The 18,412-nt window shown below is 52.4% G+C and overlaps 1 protein-coding gene across 1 annotated transcript; it reads right to left on the bottom strand.

Annotated features, from left to right (window-relative positions):
• Positions 1-2,031: 2,031 nt before the first annotated feature.
• On the bottom strand, positions 2,032-18,183 carry LOC311612829 (uncharacterized protein; the record flags this gene model as incomplete). The annotated part of the gene is made up of 9 exons (XM_084866110.1): positions 2,032-2,119; positions 3,991-4,112; positions 5,217-5,403; positions 12,370-12,513; positions 14,513-14,757; positions 15,433-15,564; positions 16,700-16,845; positions 17,187-17,316; positions 18,046-18,183. The coding sequence occupies 9 exons, from the start codon at positions 18,181-18,183 to the stop codon at positions 2,032-2,034; spliced, it is 1,332 nt and encodes a 443-aa protein (XP_084722236.1).
• Positions 18,184-18,412: the final 229 nt, after the last annotated feature.

The raw sequence follows: 18,412 nt of genomic DNA, 5'->3' as shown, positions 1-18,412 counted from the left end.
GTCAAACCTCACTTTCCCAGCTCTGGAAAGGGGGTAGGAGTCATGCCTACCTCCCCGGCAGTTAGACCTAAAGGCGGTAGATAAAGCAGGTTCACTACCTAAAGGTGCTGAGCCCAGGAAGCACCCCTGCACGGCTGCCGTTACTAATATTTACACTGACCTGCTCATTCATGGAGCCCAACAACAGTTTGGATCAGTCAAGCTTTTCTTTCTCTGAAAGGTTTGCTAACTCAATTAGGCTGATTATATTCATCAATGTAACACAATATAAATCAATGTAACACAAGTTGAGGTGATAAATGTCACAACATTTAAGGAGCTGTATGAAATCCTGAGGCAACAGAACCCCTCTAGATAAAACAAATGTTAGTAAGCTTCATTATCATTTACCTGCACGAGAACATTCACCTGCTGTACAGACTGGGAATGCAAGCTCAGTCCCCACACAGGGGGCATGCGTGTGCACACTTCACTTTTGCATCCTGAGTGACACACCAGGACTTGAAGTGGTGAATGCCACCCGGAGAGGCTTGTGCACACGTCACACTCCGTAGGCGGCTTGTCAGAGGCCCTGGGGCCTGTCAGATGCTGTGACACCAGCTTCTGAGAGCACGTGAGTCTCAGGCATGGCCCTGGTCCTCAGAAAGCCCTAGTGACCTTCATAACATTTAGCTTTCTCAGGGGGCATGTTGGGCAGGTTTACAAGTAAATAATCTTCACAATGATATTTAATTAAAAGTGAATTTAAGAAGAAAGCCACGTTTAAGACAAGGGCTTTTTTTAATCCATTATAAGATGCACATTTTCACCCCCAAACCTCACATCTCTGAAATCAGGAGGCAGCTTCGAGTATCTCTCAGTCACTGTCGGCTAGGTGGCAATTCTGACAAAATCATCACTGCCACCACCGATTCTTTTTATGGGCACATAATAGTGCAGCTTCTAACTGACAGCTCTCAGATCTCATGAAACACATGCAGCTCATGCAACTGGACATCCACTGTGGAACCTCTGGCTCACTCCCATCCACAGCCCTGAATGACCAGTCACAGCGCCCCCTGGTGGGAGGACTCAAGGCCAGGAAGGTGGGAGAAGAGAACCCCACCTGCTATTCAGAGGGACAGAAAGATCAGAACCCCGAAGGCCTTGCTGAAAACCTTGCACATGTCCATCACGTGTTAAATGCACTGGGATCTCCCTCCACAAGTGGCTTATCCTAGGCCTGGAAGATACAAAGAACCCCAAATCATACCCTCTAGAGCTCTCTCTGTGGGAACTGTATGGAGATCTGCTATGGACATTCCAGGACCTGTGTGTGATGGGGGAAGGTCTCATGCTGAAGGAACTAAATTGTTCTGGGATGAGACTGCCCCAACACTGACGTGGGCTTATATTTTCTATCTGGTTGTTCACATATCTAAGGAGGGAGCACACCCCCTTCAGGCTCCTCACACGTGTGCACACCCAGCACGCCATGTGGTTGGTGCTGCCCTGTCCACGAAGGAGACCTGAGGTCCTCCCCTTCGTTTCCCACCTGCAGCCAAGTCAGCCTCCTACCTTTCCCCACAGGCGCACTGTGGGTGACTCGCTCTTCCGCCCACGTCGAGCACGATGGCGAGGCCTCCACGGTCTCGGGAGGACAGTCGGGGGTCGTCTTTCCTGGTTTTCTCGAATAGCTGTTTTTGCGTTTGAAGAACTTGACAATCACTCTAGTTCGCATCCAGCGCTTTTTCCTATTAGAAGTAGAGGTTTAGGACACTCCAACCCTCACTGTCCCTCCAGCCCAGCAAGTGGCTGTTAATTTGGGGTTCAGAAGGATGGAGCTCTTCGCTAGCAACATGACCTTCCTATGTGGGGCGCAGGAGGTAGAACACAATTTGCAGTGAATTCACACAGACCCCGCTCTGGACCTGCCATAGAGGGGAAGGTGCGGGCCAACAAACGGGTCCCTGCTCTAGACGGCCACAGCTTTCCCACCCGTGAAAGAGCAAGTTCTCTGTTCTGGGCTTAAGTTACTGCCATCAAATCAACTCACTTCTTGTGAACCGGAGCCTGGGACTCCCCGGAATCCTCGACTATTTCCTCCTCCACTTTGAATGTTGGTAAATTTACTTTCTCTCTGTAAATAGAGAGAAAGAAAAACAATCTGATTTGTAAAATGAAACACGCAAATTGACTCACCGGCCCAGCCTGGGACCCGGCCCAGAAGGACCGGCATTTTCCTGGGACTCGGACATCACGGTGCTCATGGCCTGTATGATCTTGGGGTCTGGACTGTGAGGATGAAGCATGTGACATGTGTCCGGGAACCCTAACAGGTGAGGAGACCCGAAGCTCCGAGGATCAGGCTGAACGTCAGCTCAGGAGAGCAAGCCCCGACCCATGTGACACTCAGGGTCGGAAACCGTGGGCCTTGACAGCTCAGACCCTGGTTTCCTCGCTGGAAAATGAGTCCTCTGGATCGAGGCAGCTGCTCAGACTCCGTCAACACAAGGAAATTTCTGCGAGTTCACCGTGAAGTAAGCGCCCCGTGAGAAGTGATGGCTCCCAAACGGCTAGGCCCCTGAGCACCCTCTCTGCTCCCAGCGCCCTTGGCACTGTTCTTCGTCTGTGCTCTTCTCTCCCCACAGCCCTGCTGCTTGGCCTTCTGCCAGAGCGCTTTCCCATAGGGCTCTGACCAGCCCTCCAGCCCTGGGCGCACAGACTCCCGCAGGGCAGGCAGCACACCCTCCCCGGACTGGGGCACACTCTGCTCAGAGCAGGCTCAGCAAGCCTGCCATCTCCCTGGCCTCCTGCAGACACTGTCTAATGCAAAACCACTGGGCACCAGCCCCATGATTCTCACTGGCACCTGCCCAACCTCTGCTGGTCATTTTTACCCGCTGCATTACAGAGAGCCAACTTCAGGCCACAGTCATCTCTACCCCAAAACTACAGTGTGGCTTTCCATGTCAGCATCCAGGGTAAGTGGCCAACCTGGATAGGTAGAGGAGCAGAAGAATCCGAGAGAAGAGTAAAGCAGCACCGTGACCCCGTGGTCACTGTGGCCATGTCCCTCTGTCCAACATGGCGAGCCATTCCTGACTACTGGGTAGGACAGTCCAGCAGCAAGACAACGAGGGATAAGATCACCCTGGACCCACAAGATGCATCTCGGGTTACCTGACTTCCAACCACAAGGCTTCCAACACCAAGGCTCTTCCTCCTGCCCTCCTTTCTGGCAGCTCCTGGGCCTGCAGACCAGCTTCCCATCAACACTCACCTCCCTGTGATCCCGACCTTTTAGCCGGGCATGGACGCCTTCCACAGCTGGGCGCCACCTGCTGCCACCTTCCCTCCTGCCACTGCCTGCACCTTCCCTGCACCCAGACCCCCGTGCTCCACCTTCACGTCCCCCCACTGGCCAGCCCTGTCCCCATCCGGGTCAGCAGCAGCACCCCAACTCCCACCACTACGCTTCCTTCTAGGCCTCTATGAAGCTCCTCATCATCTGTCTGCTGTGCTCACAGCTCTGCTCACATCCCATCATGCCTACTAGTTCCTGGCCACCAGGTCACTGGTCTGTGCACCTCGCAGGGCCTATGCCAAAGCCAGGAATGTGTTGTGTTGGCAGGGGGAGGACAATCACAGTGCACCCATGACCCTCTCTCCAGTTAAGAGAAATCACACAGAAATGGCTCAGCCCACCATCTGAGTTCCTCCCCTGGGCACCACTCTTTACTGCTGTCATATTTTTTAAATTGAACTGAATTCCAAAAGCTGATGACGAACCCTCTGGCAGTGGGCAGTATCTTTGAAAAGCCAACCACCCCTACTTGCAGAAATTGAGAACCATTCCAGGAAAAGGAGAGCAGGACGCACGGGGAAGATGGTGTGTCCCTTGTCCTTGGGACACCAGTGTGCCCGCGGCTCTCTGCCCAGAAGGCCAGGCCTAGGCGTGGAGCTGGAAGCCAGGACCCCTGTGTTGACAGGTCAGCACACACCACTCACATGAGCCAAGCCTGGTCCTCATTCTCTGTTAGAAGTTTTCTGTTCCTGTCCGTCAATGTCTCAATCTGGTTTCTCAGGTTATCTTGTTCTTCTTCTAGGTTCTCCTTCTCACCAACCAGCATCTAAAACACAGGGCAGCAATGTCTCCCACACCATGCGCCCTGTGATTCCACTGCTGGGAAATGTTCCCAAAAGAAGAAACGGGCCACGTGCTCAGAGGCCACTGCGGTGTGATCTACGCCAGTGGGAATGACCCAGCCAGCCAATGACATGGGGACAACCAGTGCACCGTCCCATCAGCCAACCACGGCCTCCTGTGGCCACCGAGCACTGAAAACACAGCCGGTCTGAGCTGAGATTGTCGCAAGTGCAAAATAGACAACAGATTCTGAGGCCTTAATCACAATCTTAAAAAACAATGTAGAACATCTTATTAATAAGCTGCCCGACTGTGTGGCTCCGTTGGTGGAGGGTCCTCCCAGGCACCATGAGGTCGCTGGTGAGATGCTCGGTCAAGGGCCTGCCCAGGTTGTGGGGTCGATCCCCAGTAGGGGGTCTGCAGAAGGCAGCCCATCAGTGATTCTCTCATTGTGGATGTTTCCACCCCTCTCATCCTCTACCTTCCTCTCGCTGATATCAATAAAATTAAAAAAAAAAAAAAATATATATATATATATATATATATATATATATATATATATATAATATTCTTGTTTCACAGACATAGAAACACATGGGGGAGGGGCTGGATATGAATTTCGGGCTGAGGTTGGTCTGCTCTTGTTCTAGAATAGCATTCGGTTGGTACAGCAGGAAAGTTGCAACTTTTGGCTTCAGACAAACTGGGTTGCAACCCACTACTTAAGAGGGAACAGGATGGGTGTTCCAGCTCACAACGTCATTGGAAGGACTCAATGAGAGGACACGGGTGAGCACGGAGCAAAGTGCTCAGCTGAGGGGTCAGAAATAAAACAGTATTTGGTTGTTACCATGCACCACCCTGACCCTGCAAAAAGCCAAGGTCAGGTGAAAGGTGTTTCTAACGCAACCCCACCAGTCATGGGGTTTGTCCCCTTCAAATGCCCCCAGCTTCCTCTCGGCCTGTGTGTGGCATTCACTCAGTCTTTGAGCACAGACGCCAGTGAGGACCCATTCTGACCTGGCTGAGCCAAGGCTGTCGCCCAGGGCACAAGCCCGGTGTCCTGAGCCCACCGCCCAGGCCTCACCTCGCACTGGCTCTTGAGCTTCCTCACATTGACCTCCATCCTCTGCAGGTCCTCCTGGGCCCCTTCGTAGCGGATCTGCCACAGCCTCACCTCCTCCTGAAGGTGCTCCAGAGACGCCTGCATGTCTTTGTTCTTACTGCGCAGCTCCTTCTGCTCCCCCTCCACCATCTGGGTCCAAAAGGTGACCCTGGGGGAGGAGAGCCACAGGGCCAAAGGCTGAGGAGCACTCCCGGCCTCCGTCCCTGGTGTGCACCTGAATCAAAACCACACCCTCCCCGTCCTTCCCGTGTGTAAATGAGGATTGAACAAAATCGGCGGTTTTCACACTGTGTCCATGGGGCTCTAGGAGGCTAGCCCAGCTGCCCACTGTGGGCTGGGGGGACAGGACAGGCAGGCTTGGACACCACTTCAACAGAGCACCCGAGAGAGTCCTTCCCAGGGAAGGCGTGGGCGTGACTGTCGACTTGGAACTGAGGGTTCTTCCGCTGAAATACTTTTGAAATACGTGAAATCAGAACAGTTTTGCTCTAAATCTATATAAAATATGCCCAGCTCTTCTCCCCAATTCCAAGTCCCTTTCTAATTTCAACCTCTGAGACAAGTAAAATATGAGATTCGGGAGTGTTATGTAAATCCCCTGAAATCATCATCATCATCATCATTGTCGTCATAACTGCCCAACTGGATTCCAGGGAAAGGTTTATACCAGAAAGCTCACATGACCATAGGCTCATGGACTCAATTTGAACACAGATGTGCCCTGTTTGCCCCACATCACGGTCTTTTTCAATTTAATTAGTTCATCAATATTTTTAAAATGTTAAGTTTCAGCTCTTCCGCCATGCTGCCGGCATGAGTTGGGGGGGCCCATGCTAGCATGGTGAAGGCTCTTTTGTTTATTGCATCGGACTTGGCTCCCTGGTGGTCCTTGGGGGATCACGAAGTCTGGGCATAACATATGGGGGAACTCGTCCGGAATCCCCACCCAGGACCATGAGGGACCCCAATCCGGAGAGTCTGACTGGCCGTGGTAGGTGTGTGAGCGCTCTGGAGGGACGTAAAACCCCTCATGGAATTGGTGCCCGAAAACGCCTGGTGGACGCACCATGAAGGCCACGGGCAGGAGGATCAGAAGACGTTCTGACCTCCCTGGAGGGCCCTAGAGGGACCCTCATGGGGAGAGGAATGAATCCTCTCCAGGACGAGGTGAGCGGCGTGAGCCGTTGCCTCACCTGTGGAAAGTGAGCCTTTCCCAGGTCTGAGTTTGGTATCTGTGGGCGACATGGCGCCCCAGGATGGAGCCGGTGAAGTGTGGCTGGCGTGGTGGTGCGGGGGGCCCCCTGGCGGCATTGGGTCGGAGGGGGGGGCTCCCTCATGGCTCAGTCTGCGTGGTGGAGCGCGGCTGGGCAGTGGTGGCCTGGCGCGGGAGCAGGCACCTGGGTTAATTTGCTGGCTGCCCGGAGAAGGGGAAGCGGAGCCGGGAAGCCGCTGGGGCGACCCGCGCTTTCTCTCTGGGGGCCGCCTGAGTAGCGTGGCTGGGGCTGCAGTGGCAGCAGCCTCGCTCCGGGGGCCTGGGCTCTGGTGGCCTGGGCCGGCATGGAGGCATCTGGTCCCTGGCGACATCGGGTACTGGAGAAGAGCTCAAGGGCGAATCTCTGTGCTCAGTAAAGTGAAAAGGCCAGTTCAAAACGAGTGCGCATAGTTTTGGGCTGTGCTTAGAACTTTTCTGTGTACAGAATGAGCTTTAAAAATGGTGAAGATAACCGGGAGATAAAACTAGTTTCCCAAGTCATTGTAAGCAGCTTTTGAAATTCCCAGCCTTGAGGCAGAAACTATTATAGATGGTAATGGCTGAGAGTCTTCAGATAAAGAATGTGTTCATTTGCATTTGAAATGCTGCTCCAGCAGCAGGTGATTGGTGGTGAAGCAGCCCACAATGGTTCCTCTTCCTTGTCATTGGTATCAACTAAGCAGAGTCATATAGCTACTTAAGTATGAATTGTGATTGACCTTTGATTTTCTGACATTGTCTTAAATCCTAGTAAACTGCCTCTGGTGTGGAGAGGTTTAGGGGAGGCCGGAGAGCGCAAGACTATTAGCTCTCCTACAAAGAGATTATTCAGTGCTTTGTTTGAACTTCAGGGAAAAAAAAATTTTGAGATCTGAAAAAACTGTATGATTAGATCTGTTGCTGAAACTTTACCCTAAATAAGCAGGATGTATTAGAAATGTAATGTTATTAATCTAAAAAACTGCCAAATATATTTGACTTGCCAGCTTTAAAAGCTCAAAGTATAAATTGAATCAGGAAAAGTTAATTGCTGTAACTAGATTCCTAGAATATGGCAGGCTAAACTGTATTATATGTGTTAAGAATAAGCAGTAATGATCAAAGATCTCAAGGGTTGATTTATTCTCATTTGTCAGATGAAAAAGTATGTAATGCTTACACTTAAAAAATTATTTTAAGTCAGTTTTTCTGAAGTAATGTTTAATGTAACATGAAACTTTTATATTTGATTTGTTTTGTTTTGCTTTTCTCATATGCCATTGTTGTTGAATTTGGGCTTGTACTTGCATCTTGTATTTTGTTTAAACTTTGGGAATCGTTTTTAGTTTCAATCATGTGTATCTACTTTATAGGTTTAAGTAGACTTCATCACAAAGGTTTATAATTTATTTAGAATTGTGTTAAAACAATGTGAAAACAATTATTTGTATGATTTAACCCCCCAAGACTGCTTGGACAATTTTCACCGATGTTCTGCGTGGGGGGAGTAGAGGGGGCTTAGAAATGCAGATAGATCTGTATCTGTAGGAAAAATGTGGCATTTTAAATTTCAAAAGGCTGGAGGCCTGGGAACAGGTACTGGACCTGCTCCCTCCTCCCTTGCCTTTTCTTTAAAACTTGAGGCATGGTTATGTATTTTTGGAAGATAAGATTTTTATAAAAATTATAAAGATTATGTCCTGGCAGGTTAGCTAGGTGAGGCAAGCCTGTTAGTTTCCTGATGGGCATTGGGGCACCCTATTTAGTCTTGAGAGAGCCAATAGGACCCGTACATCAGCCCAGGAAGCCACCGGACAAACTGCCTGTTTTCCTTGGACATCAAGAACGACTGTGGTCCTCGGAAGGAACACGTATGGGGGAATGCAGCTGTTGAACTGGTCCAAAGTGGAACAACGGGTCTTTGAGGAGCTAAAGAAGGCTCTCATCTCAGCAGCTGCCCTAGCCTTGCCGGACGACGCGGAGCCCTTCCACCTCTACGTGAGTGAGGTAAGAGACATTGCCAAAGGGGTTCTCACTCAGACTCTAGGTCCCTGGAAGAGACCTGTTGCCTATCTGTCTAAGAGACTGGACCCTGTGGCAGCAGGGTGGCCAGCGTGCTCCCAGGCAGTGGCCACAACAGCATTGCTGGTGAAGGAGGTATAAGACTCTGGCCATCAACCCTGCCGGCCTGCTTCCAGATGATGATGAGGGAACCCATTCATGACTGCACAGAGGTAACAGATGACAAGGTACTGTTCACGGATGGGAGCAGTTACGTTCAGGATGGGACCTGATATGCAGGGCAGTGGTAGTCACCTTGGACCACACCATTTGGGCACAGTTCCAGAACTTTTGGCCTTAATCCAGGCCCTTTGATGGAGACACTGTGCCATCCACAGAGGAAAGAGGGTTACCAACTGCAGCCAGAAGGAATTGGCTGAACAGAAGCAAGCCACTGAAGGACCAGATGGTTGATGGACCCTCCAGATGACAAGACTGTTGGTCCCAGAGGCTCTAGGTCAGAGTTGCCCGGTGACACCAGGTTAAGTGTCACCAACTTCTGAACTTCTGTGAGGCAGAGTTGCTAGAAGTACTGTCTGTGCACAGGTAAATGCTAAGCAAGGTAAGGGGATCCCCCCTGGGAATTCAGGTCCCAGGGAACCTCCCCAGGAGAGCATTGGTAGGTGGATTTCAGAGATTAAACCACCAGCATTAAGGTCTAGTTTTTATAGACACTTCAGATTAGGTTGAGGTATACCCCACTGTCAGATAACAGCCCCACCTTGGTAGCTAAGGTATCTCAGAGTATGGCTCTAGCCTTAGGACAGGTAGGTGCGACTCGGGAGGAAGGGGGTTTAACTAAATGTGTCTTAGAATCGGTGAAAATTGGACCAACCCCCTGTCCTTTGCCCTCTTGAGGGCCAGGTGTACCCCTTACTGGGACGAGTTTCCCCTTTTTGGGAGGGGATCATGTATGGTAACCATTTCCTTACTCAAGTCCTTCCAGGCTCTGCAGTTTGCTTGTTCCAGATGCACTGCCAGTGCCCACCGCAGACCCTGTAGCCCCGGAACTCAATGTGGGTAAAGAAATTCACTACCCAAGGACTCAAAGGGATGCTGCACTGTTATCCTGAGCACGCCCACTGCTGTTGAAATAAATGGCACCCAGACCTGACTACATGACTCCCAGCTCCTGCATGGCCTGGATCCTGGCAACTACAGACCAGGAGGAGAACTGGTGCCTGCAGGAGGGGAACTGGACTTCAGTGAAGACAATACTAAGGGGAACTGTGGTACTAAGGGTCTTGATAACTGTATTTGTTGTTTATGCTGAAAGGAAGTAGGCTGAGTCAATGATTTGACTAGGCACATTAGACAAGGGGGGAATGAGAGGGCAGGGCGGGGCGAGGATGAGCTCCCAACTCCGCCCCGCAGGGCGGAGTTATCCCTAGCCCTCAAAACCCCTGGACTGGGAGAAATTCGCTCTCTTCCGCCATGCTGCCGACATGAGTTGGGGGGGCCCATGCTAGCATGGTGAAGGCTCTTTTGTTTATTGCATCGGACTTGGCTCCCTGGTGGTCCTTGGGGGATCACGAAGTCTGGGCATAACAAATTATGTTCCCATATCCCTTCTCTCCAACCAGCACTCTAAGCAAAGAGTAATGACCGATGGATGTCAAAAGAGAAAAAGAGCAGAAAGGAACAGAAACGCACAATGGTGCTGGGTTCCAGGTCCGGGAAGAAACAGTGTTTGTCAGACTTCGGCTCTGTGAGGCCCAGAAGTGCCGCCTGTCGGGGCATGGGAGACCCTCACCAGGCCTGCCTGGTGGCCAGTGGTGGAGAGGGGCTCCCTATCTCAGGAAAGGAAGCTTAAAACAACATTTTAAAAAAATCAGTCCATAACAAAAAAATAGCTATGGGCGTTTTTCCTGGGGCTATCGTTTTATTTAGATGGAAAGACAAAACCCCACTAACAGGAGCTGAGACGTTCACCTGACAGGAGGAGAGAGTTTGAAAATGGGGTTGGGGGTCAGGGGAGATAGAGAGATAGAGGCAGAAAGAGGCCAAAAATAAACTCTTCATTTAAAATGAAACCAATTAGGAGTCATGATAATAGTTCTCTTTAGGGTGGTAGTGACTAAGAGGAGATACAGAGAATGGATTTTAGGGTGCTGTTAATGTTTAATTTGTTGATCTAGACGATGGTTACTTATGTGAATTCGCTCTGAAAATTCATTAATCTGTATATTAATAATCTGTGTACTTTCTGTACTTTAAAAAGCCTACAAACAAAATGCTTAAATATATAAAGAATAAGTGGATCATGAATTCATTTCAGGTGAAATGAAGTTTAAAAAAAAAATAAAATAAAATAAAATAAAATAAAATGTTAAGTTTCACATCAACATTCAAATATCTAGCTCCTCAGAGGGTGGGGAGAAAGCATAAACAAAAGGTGTGGCTCAGCAGTTCCAGCATCAGTCCATGTACAGAAAGGTCATGGGTTCAAGTCTCAGTCAAGGGAACAGAGCTGGGTTGCGAGTTTATTCCCCAGTGTAGTTGGGTTGTGTGCTGCAGACATCCAAGAGATGTGACACTCTCACATCGATGTTTCTCTCGCTCTCTCTCTCTCTCTCTCTCTCTCTCTCTCCACCCCCTCCCCCCCTCCCCATCTCCTTCTCTCCCTTTAACTCTCCCTAAAAGTCAATGGAAAAATTATCCTGGGATAAGGACTAAAAAAAGAAAAATTAACAAAAGGATGACCTGGCAGCCCGGGCCTGCCTCCCCGCTCACAGCCCTCAGAGGCTGTGTATTCTCCACGAGGGTCTGCTCTCACACTGACACTCCTTCCCCACCTGCTGGACCTGCCGGGACACTGGAGGCACCTGAGCTTGTAGCCCCGATACATATTAAAACCAGGCTGTGGGAAGGAAGGCTTCATATGGTCCTGCCTCTGGGTTGAGACAAGACCTGGATTTGAATCCTGATTAGGAGCATGAACTTGAACAAGTTATTTAATCTCTCTGAGCCTCTTTCCCCATCTGTTTTTTGTTTTGTTTTTCAAGAAAAGGAATAACAATAGTGCAATTAATTCTCATGATTCATGGTATAATGTCCTATGAAGCCACCAAGAACACTCATTTAGTGGATACTGAAACTGTCCCCGCCGGTTCCTGTGAGTCTCTGGCCACATTTTTGTCAATGGTTCAGGTCGTCAAGACGCCTTGTGTGATATACTCACGGCCAAGAGCACCACATTCGGGACCAAAATGAACCCCATGTGGCGCTGCTTTATTCCCCGTGAGGCCCAGCGCAGCCTTGAACTTGGGGACACTTCGGCACTCCATTTGGGGGCCATTTCAAACAGAAATGTCACCACCAAAAAGCACAAAACAGAACTCCATGGCACTCAATGGACCACAGAAGGGACTCTGGTTTGCAGTGTGAGAGCTGAAACAAGGCAGGAGCCAAAGGTCCTGTTCAACTTCATCTGCAAACGTGCCCATCAGGCGACTCCAGTAGCTCACAGTCTGGACAGGCCCATGAAAGGCCACGGCTACCGATTTGGGGGTTCAAGTGCATTCAGCGAGGAGGTGAATGCACCAATAGGGAATGCATGAATGCCGAGTACCGAGCGTCTCTCCCTCACGGAATGGCTGGTGTGGCGGATGAAGGGGCCCATGCCCGATACAGTCATCACCATCATCAAGGTGGGAGGGGAGGGCAGCCAAGCCTAGACAATGTGGCATCCCAGTGCTGCTATCCTTCCATCCAGCCACCAGCTGGCGGGCCTTTACCTTGTGACTGTCCAGCTGTGACATGACAGGGAGGGGAAGATACACCATTGCCAGGAGACTGGCTTGAGCTTAGCTCAGTGGTTACCTGTGGACCTCCTGCTGCAGCCTGTGCTTCTCCTGCGAGGCCAGGGCGTTGGCCTCCTGCTCCTGTTTCAGAGCCTCCCTCTCGCTGCTCAGGAGGGTCCTCAGCTCCTGCAGAGCTGTTTTGTGCTGGAGCTGGTCCTGCTCCCTGAGGAGGGAAACACACCCGCTAGGCACCCACAGACAGGAGACTGCACAGCCTCCGTGAGCGGCTTCTCTCTGCAGAGCTGAGGGAGGCGGGGATGGACACGGGTCTCCTCCAGCCCGGGAGCCGAGTGTCCCTCCTCCCACCGACCCTTCTCCAGGGTCCCTTCCGGTCCCTGTCTAAGCAGCCTCTTTCTGTTAGCCCCTGGGAGCACCAACACTGTTTTCTGAACTCACACGTCTCAAAGAATCTAGCACATATTCAGGGAATTCTATCCACATGACAGCTATTCCCCCCCACCCCCACCCCACCGGGGCCAGATGAGCCTCCGCCCTCCTCAGGAACAGAGCCAGGCAGCATGGGGGCCAGCGCCTTCCGGCTGGGACCCCAACAGCTGCCAGGGGCCAGTGGCACACAGGCACGTGCACACCCACACACCCTGCTCCTCCTGGCACCCCAGTCCAGCTGTTACCCTCCCCTTCAGATAGCCCTCAGCTCAGGGCTTTTATTTCCTTCCTGCTTATAGGGTCCTCTCTGGAGGGCTGCAGAGAACAAGGGGAGTCCCTGACCTGCCCCTGACTGTCCCTCCCACCTGCTGGAACCTTCCCTGTTCAGGGTAACTCAGCAGCCCCTCAAGAGTCATCCCTTCACTCATCACACAAAGGCAAATCCGTATCCACACCCCCTTCCTGACTTTTCCACACCCAGAGACAGGCTGACAGAGACCACCAGGGTTCCAGGGTTTGCAGCCTGTCTGCAGCCCTCCGCCTCCACTCTACCACCCCATCAGCTGTACTTGTACCATGTGCCAGGAGCCAAGAGTCAGAGAAACTCGGACTCGGAAACCTGCAGTGACAGCTGCTGAAAGACAAGCCTCCAGTGGCTTTAGCCATGGGTGGAGGGATCTGCCTGGCTCTCAGGGCTGTGATCTTTCTCATCCAGGATAACGATTCTGGAAAAAGTCATCCAGGTTTGACAAATAGGGCCATGGACCATAGGGTTCCCAACTCCTGCTTCTCTGTTGTGTCTTGGAAAACACACGGAACAAGCACATTCCAACCGTTGGTAACCACCCTACTGCAGGGCAGAAACTGCGAGTCTCACTCCCCACTGAGTCTCTGGGACGAGTCTTGACACCCAGGAAATGTGTGCTGGGGACAAAGTAGTGAGGGTGTCAGTCAGGCGTCCAGTGAAATGAACACAGAGCCACCAGCATGGGCTCCAGGCACCTCATGTCCCACCCTGTGGCCCTGCTGCAGACAGACCAAGGGCTCCAGCTATCTGAGCAACCAGCAAAACCACCGAGTAACACAGGAGGTCTACCAAGCAAGGAGCTACCTGCAGAAGGACAATGAACTCCTCCTTTAGAGCCAGTCAGATGCCACTTGCACAAACCTTCCCATGTGAGCAGATGTTAAGAATATCACTAGAGGTCTGGTGCATGAAATTTGTGAAGGGGGAGGAGTCAGAGGGGTCTCTCAGCCCAGCCTGGAACCTCTCCAATCCCAGACCCCTCGGACATCCCTCTCGCAGTCCAAGACTGCTGGCTCTTAACTGCTCCTGCCTTCCTGCCTGCCTAATTGCCCCTAAACACTCTGCCTGCCTGCCCGATTGCCCCTAACCACCTCTGCCTGCCTGCCTGATTGTGCCTAACCACCTCTGCCTGCTTGCCGTATCACACCTAACTGCTCCCCTGCTGCTCTGATTGCCCCTAACTCCTCCCCTGATTTCCTGAATGCCCCTAAAAGTCTTTGCCTCAGCTCCAGCACGCAGGATCCAGGCTTCCCTCCTCCAGCAAGCCTAAGGAGCCCAGAACCCTGGTTTCCATCCCTCTGGGCAGCCGCAGGCATCCAGGACGCCAATGGCTTATCTCAGGCCCCGGCTTTGTCAGAATCCATCCTGGAGGATGTCTGGTAGGACTAATTAGCATATTACCCTTCTAGGGCCTAAAGGATAAGGCCTGCAGAGCTCGCTACTCACCCCGACAGTTGCTGGCACCCACCTGAGACAGAACGCCCTGCTCTCCCTCTCTAGAGAACCACGCAGCAGGGTCTTGTGGAGGAAATGCTCCTTCATGAGGGCCTGGTACTGCCCAGACAGGTGGTCATGGAGCGCCCCCAGGCTCCCGTGGTCCCGCAGGAGGGCCTCATGGGCTTCAATCAGCTGCTCCAGCAGATCATACACCTCGTACAGCTCCTCCAGCTCCCTGTCCTTGGCCTCCTGCTGGTCCTTGGAGGAAGGCTCCACCTGCAGGAGGGAAAAGGTGATGATGCCTCACCGGGTGCAGGTCCCGGGAATCACAGACTCTGCATCCCCACACCCCACAAGCAGTGAGGGGCCAAAGCAGGGCACGATGAAGGCACCAAAATAGCAGGGACCCTCAGGGCATCAAAACAGTTCTACCAGCACTTAAGGAAGTGTGCTGGGAGGGCCCAAAGCATAGATGGACTATCACATGGTGCTACACTGAGTCTTGTGCCCCCTTTTATACACAGGACCTTTTTTGGGAAACTTGTGCCCTTTCTCTGCATACACTCATTGGGTGCCCTCTCTGACTACTTTGAAAAGCCTACTGAAAAAGACAGTCATAGAAAATTAGTAAGGATACAGAATATCTGAACAACATTACCAACCAATTTACCCGGATATTTACAGAACAACCATCCACCCAACACAACCAGGAGCACCTCCCTTCCCCTCTCCCAAGTCCTGCCAATCAAAACCAAGATGGCCAGTGTTCCTGGGAGGCAACACCTGTCCCTGTCCCCTTGCCACGGCTGAGAAATGCTGGTCTGAACTGCAGCTGAACGAGGAAACTAGTCACCCAGGAATCACTGATCAGTGAACAGGACACAGCCATGATCCCGACGCTCCCCCTCGCAGGCAGGGGCACCAGGGGAGCATGTGCTCTGGAGGGCCTACCTGTGGGGCCTCCGCCTTCAGGGTGACCAGAGCGTCGAGCACCTGCTTTAGATCTTTCAGCAGCTCTTTGATGTCTGCCAAGTTCTGGTCATTATCCTTTTTGACCTGGAGTTGCATCTCCAACTCTGCCACCTGCAGAGCCAAAGACCCAGCCTGTGTGAGAGTCCGTTTCATGGAGGGAACTTTAAAGCACAGCCCAAACGTGTCACCTTCCTGCCCACTTGGGGAAGTACAACAGCCACTCCAAAGGGTGGCAGAGCAGAAAGAGGGAAGCCTGGCCCCTGGGAGGAGTCACTGAGCCACTGCCCCAGCGCTGGGCTGCCTTCCATGGCACTTGTGGAGTGCCATGCAGATCGGCCCTGGAGGTGTGCCAGGTTCTCAGGGAGACCCTGGACATATGGAGCGGGATCATTCTTTGTGCCAGGGGCTGCCGGACATTCAGCAGCATCCCTGGCCTCACTGCAGCACAGCCAGGAGCACCTCCCCTCTCTTCCCCCAAGTCCTGTCAATCAAAAACGAGATGGCCAGAGTCCCTGGGAGGTGATACCTGTTCCCATCCCCCTGCTGCAGCTGAGAATTGCCGCTCTGAGCTGCAGGTGAGTGAGGAACTGGTCACCCCAGAATCACTGATCAATGACCAGGACAGGGCTGTGATCCTGGACGCTCCCCCTTGCAGGGAGGGGCACCAGGGGAGGCTCTGTCCGCCTTCAGGGTGCCAACTTCCTTGAGCACCTGCTCTAGTTCGTTCACGAGCTCCTCAGTGAGGGTCTCCCACTCCTGGCTCTTGTCCTTCTCCAGCTGCACTTGCAACTGCAACTCATCCACCTGCAGGGCCAAGACCAGCCGTGAAGCGGCCCCTCCGAGGTCCTACACACACGGGCGTGGCTTCCACGACTGCTTCCCTCCCAGGCCCGCCCTGTGCTGTCTAACAGGGCGCTGGTCTCCTCTCCGTGAGCACTTACTATGTGCTTGGACCCTTTACTCACACTAACGCATACGGTCCTCACACCACCTACAGGGGCACATCATGAACCCATGTCACAGATGAAGATGAAGGCCATGGGGCACACAGACGTCCATAGTGTCTGCTCACTCTGCTGCAGGGACAGTCATGCTGCCGAGGGACTCTGCTCCATGAGGACTCCTGTCCCACTACTGTGGCTGCCCTGCATTCCGCGTTTCTCCCAGCTGCGCATCCTCACCGACACCTGGGTGCTCCCCCTGGCCACCTGCTTGCCCGTATGTTCCAGACACCACCCACGGGTACCTGCTTCCGGAGAAGCTGGTTCTCCTCCTGGAGCTCCTGGATCTTGACGCTCCTCTCCTGCAGGGCCACGGAGCCACCCCACACCTCCTGGGCCGTGCCCTCCAGGGTCTGTTCTTCTATTTTCAACTGTATGGCACTGTCGGAGGCTAAAGAGCAAAGTCCAGTCAGAGCCCAGATTCCGGGGCCTGGCTTCCACTCTCTGCCTCCGCCCCGAGACAACCATTACCCCGAGCTGTCCGCATGGGAGCTGAGAAATCTGGCAACACTTACTTTGTAGTTCATGTCCTGACTTCAAGGCTGCCAGACCCTTCATGTTCCCCTTGGGGAGAATTGCAATGAAACAGTTCCAATGGCCCTTGAGTAAAACCCTATTCACTTGCGGTGAGGATGGGCTCACACATGAGGTTCAGAGCCAAGGGCTCAGCTCCCTGGAGGAGGGAGAAACCGCAACCAGCCTGGCTCCCAGGCAGCAGGGGCTGCTACCCACCTTCAGAGAGCTGCTCCATCTCCCAGCTCCGGTGGGCGGGCTGGTTCATCCTGGGCAGCTGTTGAGCCTCGAGGGCCATGCTGTCCCCCAGCAGCGCCTCAGGGAACTGCTGGGGAACATGTCCACGATCCTAGTGCAGAAAGAGGGAGTGGTGAGGATGCCCCCATGCCACCCTCTGGACAGGCCCCACCCCTGTGCACCCACCCTCCTTCCCCAGGATGAAGGGCTCCATGCACCTGCTCACTTCCCAAAACACAGCTGCACAGAAGTGACTGCAACACAGGGCCCAGCTAGGAGACCTACAGCCACTAAAAGACACGCTGGCCTGGTGGCCTAGGTGATGAAGACACCCAACGTCTCTGAGTGGTGTCTGAACAAAGTGGCGCACAGCACAGGGCTTTAAAGCAGGTAATATGATGACAGGCAGCTCTGCGGTCCCTTAGCAGGTTTAACATGCCTTGGAATGGCTGTAGGAACTCCCAAAGCACAGCTCAACCCACATCCTAAAAACTGGTAGAGACCCTTTTTGCAACAGTCACTCACAAACACCCATTATTACAGAAAAGCAACACAGCAGTCAGGCCCTATCTGTTGTTTTGTTTGTGTGTATGTTTGTTCCTTTAAGTATAAACATACACTAGAGGCCCAGTGCATGAATTTGTGCACCAGTGGGGTCCATCGGACTGAAAATGGCTCTCAGGGTTTGCTCACATGCTCTGGATTCACCTGGGCACCATCTCTCTGCCCATCCCCGGCCCTGCACTGGGTGCCCTCTGTCCTTGCACATTCACTCTTCACAGCAGCTCCGAGGGGAGGCAGGGACAGTCCCTTCTTACATATGAAGAGGCTCTGCACTCACCAACTCTGCACTCACTGACTCTAAGTTCACCGACTCTACGTCCACCGACTCTTCACAAACTGACTCCGAACCCACCGAATCCGCACACAACCGACTCCTCTCCCACCGCCTCTGCACCACACATTCTGCTGTTTCCATGCCCCCCATTCCCAACAGCCCTCTGCCCTGCATTCTAAACGGCTCTGCCAGCAGCTCACGCTCATGCTAACTGCTTTGGAATACACAGAATTAGGACACTCTCTCTATGAAACTTAACATCTTGGCCAGCTTCTCGTTCTCATGCTCCATGCATGCACATTGTACGTAGTTTCTCCCTGGTACACCTGCATTTTAAATACTTTTCTTTCCCTTTAATATTACTATACGT

The sequence above is a fragment of the Pipistrellus hanaki genome (genome assembly GCF_964339955.1).
Source record: "Pipistrellus hanaki genome assembly, chromosome: 1".
Lineage (NCBI taxonomy): Eukaryota > Metazoa > Chordata > Mammalia > Chiroptera > Vespertilionidae > Pipistrellus > Pipistrellus hanaki.
The sequence above is the reverse complement of the archived record's forward strand: the minus strand, read 5'-3'. Positions and strand labels throughout refer to the sequence as shown.